Source organism: Sinocyclocheilus rhinocerous, unplaced genomic scaffold (genome assembly GCF_001515625.1).
Source record: "Sinocyclocheilus rhinocerous isolate Xijiao unplaced genomic scaffold, SAMN03320098_v1.1 scaffold1808, whole genome shotgun sequence".
NCBI lineage: Eukaryota > Metazoa > Chordata > Actinopteri > Cypriniformes > Cyprinidae > Sinocyclocheilus > Sinocyclocheilus rhinocerous.
The window spans coordinates 55,119-61,118 of record NW_015661912.1 but is presented as its reverse complement, the minus strand read 5'-3'; the positions used below and the strand labels follow the sequence as shown (position 1 = coordinate 61,118).

Genomic DNA, 6,000 nt, shown 5'->3' with positions numbered 1-6,000 from the left:
CTCTCTCACTCACACACACACACACACACACACACACACACACACACACACTCTCACACTCACACACACACACACACACACACACACACACACACTGACCAACTGCAGCAGCGTCAGACCTTCTCCCAGCGTACAGATGCTCAACATAAATATCCCGCAGAAAACCAGTCCTGATGAGGATGCTGTCGTCATGGAGACCAGCCCATAATGGACTAAATAATAAACTTTAATGCCAGCCCATGGGCTTCTACAATCTAATGTATTCTGAGGTGTCATGAAATATTTTGAAGCAAATATAGAAAATGTACTGAATCTAAAAGCACGAAAAGTCTTTCTGACATAAACGCTCCGGACTGAAATGATCAACAACATTTCCATTTACTGTATGTGCAGCATTTCATTATGACAGTTATTGATGTGCTGCTTCTAAATGAGGTGAGTGAACTCTGTGCTGTCTGATTAGGCCTCGTTTGCGTGATGAGTTTATTATCACTCATATTCTCAGATTTACAGGCTTGATGTTCCTCAAAGCACGTCTGAGTTCTCCAGGTGTTATTGGATTAAATTGTTCTTTTGTTGGCCTGCATGCGCATAAACAATCTGGAAATGCTGGATTGGATTAGTGTTTGTGAGCTCTGAATACTGAGCAGGCATTTCTGCTGTTTAGTCCTGCGTTCAGATGAATCTCATATCTGTTATTTCACAGCTTTGACCTTCTGCTCGCTTATATTACACATTAACCCCTTCAGTCCCGAGACATATAATATATTCATATAAAATGTAAACACTTCAGTTTATATAAAATAAATGTATATTTTATATTCACTTGGAACTAAAAGACTGATAGTCTAGTTTTAAGGTAATAATACACTTTTAAGACTTACTTTATGATTTAATAATTCATGCATTTGATGTTGCTGAAACATGTTCTTGAAGGTGAAGGTGTGGTTTATTCTGTCTGTATTAGTTTGTCAGATGAACTGATTTTTCATTAAACGTCACTCTTCATAAGTTCTCAAGCAGAAACAATGATGTTCTGAACAGGATTGTTATTATTATAATTAACTAAAAGTAAACCTAAAACCATAAAAAATGTTACTTGACATAAAATAAACATTAACTAAAATAACATTATAAAAACTTAAAAAAGTTATTTTACATGTCTTATTTTTATTTAGTTTAACGATGTACTAAATTTAACTAAAACTATACAGACATATAAAAAATTATTAATAAAAATGACAAAAACGCACAAAAAGTTACTAAAAATGTAACCAAAATTAAATGGAAATGGAAAAAAAATAAAATAAAAAAGGAAAATCAGAAACAATGATGTTCTGAACAGGATTGTTATTATTATAATTAACTAAAAGTAAACCTAAAACCATAAAAAATGTTACTTGACATAAAATAAACATTAACTAAAATAACATTATAAAAACTTAAAAAAGTTATTTTACATGTCTTATTTTTATTTAGTTTAACGATGTACTAAATTTAACTAAAACTATACAGACATATAAAAAATTATTAATAAAAATGACAAAAATGCACTAAAAATTACTAAAAATTTAACCAAAATTAAATGGAAATGGAAAAAAAAATAAAATAAAAAAGGAAAATACTATATATATATATATATAATTAGAACATTAAAACGTGTTTTCATTACCTGAAATAAAATAAAACTTACAAATATTTCTCATTTTCATTTATTTTACCCAACACACAACAAAATTACTGTAACTTTAACTCAATTTAAAATGAAAATGGGAAATACAAAAAAAAAAAAAAAACTACATTAAAAAAAAATCACTTAAAACATTATTTGCATTACCTGAAACAAAATAAATGTTAAGTGAAATAAAATAACACCTGTTTAACATTTTATTTTAGCTAGTCATCATTTCTTATTTTCATTTAGTTTAATATAAAGTACTAAAATAACTAAAACTATACAGTCATATATAAAAAATTAAAGTATGTCAAAATGTCAAAAGCACAACAAAATGAATACAACTTTAATGAAAATTAAAATGAAAATGGAAAATGCAAAATATTTGGAAAAAATTAAACCATTAAAAAGTGTTTTCATTACCTGAAACAAAATAATTAAGTGAAAAAAATCACAAACTTATTTTATTGTAGCTAGCTGTCAAGGCAACAGCTCTCATTTTCATTTAGTTTAACTTGATGTGCTAAAACAGCTAAAATAACTGAAATAAAAATCAATAAAAACTATATAGACATATTAAACAAAAGAGAATTAAAAAGACAAAACACACAACAAAATTTACAAAATTAACTAAATTCAAAAGAGAAAACTCAATTCAAGTTTATTTGTATAGCACTTTTTCACGATACAATCGTTGCAAAGCAGCTTTACAGAAAATTAAGTTTCTACAATATATTTAGTAGTAGCTTATCAGTGGTGATTATGTCAAATTGATGTACATATGGCAGAAATGTACGGTAAAATTCAGTTAATGACAGCATTAATTAACAGCAATGATTATATGTTGCAATCAAACTTGTAGCAACATTTGGTAGTTTATGTTGTTTCAGGGTTGGCATCATCAAATGAAAGATAAAAACAAAAACCAACTCAAAGTATTGCTAGAACGATAACTGCGTCTGAAGCAGTGGTGGATGTGAGCTGTTTGATGAGGAGGAGCTCCGCTGGTGCTGATGCTGCAGCTCTATATAAGCGTCTGAGAGCATCAGAGCATCAGTGTGTGTCGAGATGTCCGACTCTCTGCTGTCTGCGTGTGTCCTCTGTCTGCTGGCGCTCTCTGCGCTCTCATCCGCCTGCTACATCCAGAACTGCCCTCGAGGAGGCAAGAGATCCCAGCCAGAGCCCGTCAGACAGGTACAGACCAGCATCTTCATCATCAGCATCATCTTCATCATCATCATCAGCATCATCATCAGCATCATCATCAGCATCTTCATCAGCATCAGCAGCATCATCTTCATCATCAGCATCATCATTTTCATCATCATCATCATCATCATCTTCATCAGCATCATCAGCATCATCCTCATCATCATCTTCATCATCTTCATCATCAGCATCATCTTCATCATCTTCATCATCAGCATCATCTTCATCATCTTCATCATCAGCATCATCTTCATCATCTTCATCATCAGCATCATCTTCATCATCTTCATCATCAGCATCATCTTCATCATCTTCATCATCAGCATCATCTTCATCATCTTCATCATCAGCATCATCTTCATCATCTTCATCATCAGCATCATCTTCATCATCTTCATCATCAGCATCATCTTCATCATCTTCATCATCAGCATCATCTTCATCATCTTCATCATCAGCATCATCTTCATCATCTTCATCATCAGCATCATCTTCATCATCTTCATCATCAGCATCATCTTCATCATCTTCATCATCAGCATCATCTTCATCATCTTCATCATCAGCATCATCTTCATCATCTTCATCATCAGCATCATCTTCATCATCTTCATCATCAGCATCATCTTCATCATCTTCATCATCAGCATCATCTTCATCATCTTCATCATCATCAGCAGCATCAGCAGCATTATCAGTATCAGCATCATCAGCATCATCCTCATCAGCAGCATCAGCATCATCATCATCATCATCATCTTCATCAGCATCATCAGCATCATTATCATCATCTTCATCAGCATCATCATCATCATCATCATCAGCATCATCTTCATCATCTTCAGCAGCATCAGCAGCATCATCATTTTCATCATCATCATCATCATCATCATCATCTTCATCAGCATCATCAGCATCATTATCATCATCATCATCAGCATCAGCATCATCAGCATCATCTTCATCATCTTCATCAGCATCAGCAGCATCATCATCTTCATCATCAGCAGCAGCAGCAGCATCAGCATCATCATCATCATCATCAGCAGCAGCATCAGCAGCATCATCATTCATCAGCATCATCTTCATCATCAGCATCATCATCAGGCATCAGCATCTTCATCATCATCATCATCATCAGCAGCAGCATCCTCATCAGCAGCATCAGCAGCATTATCAGCATCAGCATCATCAGCATCATCCTCATCAGCAGCATCAGCAGCATCAGCATCATCAGCATCAATACTGTGGACATTCACTGCAGCTTTTTAAGTAATTTGAGAGAATTCAGAATTTCTTTGTTTTAAAGTTCATCTGCTAAACATTCGTACTGTGTGCAGTGAAATATTTAATTTAAATGAGCTGAAACATTCATATTAAACTTATTTTATTTCAGCTAGTTGCACAGGGAACATTCCTCATATATATTTAAATTAACTTGATGCATTAAAATAACTAAAACTGAAATAAAAATTAAAAACTATTTGACATTTTAAAAACGAATAAAAATGACAAAAAACACAAAATAAAAACTAATTCAAAATGTAAAAAAAAAAAATTATTTTCATTACTTGAAATTAAATAAACGTTAAGTGAAAAAATACTTAATTTTCATTTACTGTAGTTTAACTTGATGTACTAAAATAACTAAAACTTAAACTGAAATAAAAATTCATAAAAACTAGACTTAAAAAAACACAACACAAGAGAATTACTAAAACTTTAACTAAAATTTAAAAGAAAACGGAAAATATAAAAATAACAGCTAATTCAAAATATTAATAAAAACTATTAATATATAAATGATTCTAAAAATAACACTGATTTCGAATAAGTGAACAAAATAAACATTTTGTCGGTTTTTCCATTTAACTTAGCGACTATTTGAGCAAACTAACATTACTGTAATAAAATTTAATTAATAAATTAGTAAAAAATAAAATAACTAACTAGTAATATTAATAATATATCTACTCAACATGGCATTTATATTATTGTCAATTTAGATGTTGAAATCTTAGAATGAAATTACATTGATTTTAATTTTAAATATATATATTATTATATGTATTATAAATGTTCATGAAAATTTGTTACAGTTGCACTCTTTATATCAACTATGTCCCATTTTATGTATCACGAATCATCCGTTGAATCATCTCTATATGATAATGAATAGACTGTACTGATGCAGTGTGTTTGTGTGTGTGTGTGCGTGTTTGTGTGCGTGTGTGTCTGTCTGTGTGTGTGTGTGTGTGTGTGTGTGTGTGTGTGTGTGTGTGTGTATGTGTGTAGTGTCCGGCGTGTGGTCCGGGGAATCAGGGCCATTGTTTTGGCCCCAGTATCTGCTGCGGGGCCGGTCTGGGATGTCTGCTTGGATCTCCAGACACGCTGAGCTGCATGGAGGAGAATCTGCTGCCGGGCCCCTGTGAGATGGATGGGTTGTCCTGCGGGGCCCCGGGGGGCCGATGCGCCGCTCCAGGCGTCTGCTGCGACTCAGGTGAGCAGAACATCTCCTTTGATACTTGAGTGAACTTAATTTGAAGCTCTTGACTCTCTGACAGATATGTGTGCCTAATGCATGTGTTGTGTCTCTCAGAGAGCTGTGTTCTGGATCCGGATTGTTCTGAAGACGTGGGATCTCATCAGACTGAAGACGGCGTGGGTCTGAAGGGCGTTTCTGGAGAAATGCTGCTGCGTTTGCTCAATCTGGCCACTCGGAGACAAAGACCCTTCTGATGCGATCATTCATTCACACACACACACACACGTGTTGCTCATCCCAGCGCTGTGTAAATACTGTATGTAGTAAACGGACGTGAAAGTGAATGTGTTTGGCTCGTTTGTTATTTCAAGCGCTTTGAGTTTATTGTCCCAGAAGCTGCGTGACCTGTTCCTGCCTTTATGTGATGATGATAATTCAGAGATTCATAAAGGTAATAATTACTCATCTAACATATAATCTGCAGCCTAAGCAGCCCGTGGCCTTTCTGTTAGCTCCAAAAAGTGTTTTCATGGTCTGACAGATCCTGCAGATCAGGTTTGAAACTCTTTTATTAAAGATGAATCTAGTACATTAGCTTTTCGCTTTAATCACTGTAAAATCTGGAAACCCA

At 33.9% G+C, this 6,000-nt stretch overlaps 1 protein-coding gene across 1 annotated transcript; it reads left to right on the top strand.

Annotated features, from left to right (window-relative positions):
* The first annotated feature begins 2,743 nt into the window (after positions 1 to 2,743).
* avp (arginine vasopressin) lies at positions 2,744 to 5,705 on the top strand. The gene is made up of 3 exons (XM_016536570.1): positions 2,744 to 2,869; positions 5,180 to 5,384; positions 5,484 to 5,705. The coding sequence occupies exons 1-3, from the start codon at positions 2,744 to 2,746 to the stop codon at positions 5,621 to 5,623; spliced, it is 471 nt and encodes a 156-aa protein (XP_016392056.1). The 3' UTR covers positions 5,624 to 5,705.
* Positions 5,706 to 6,000: the final 295 nt, after the last annotated feature.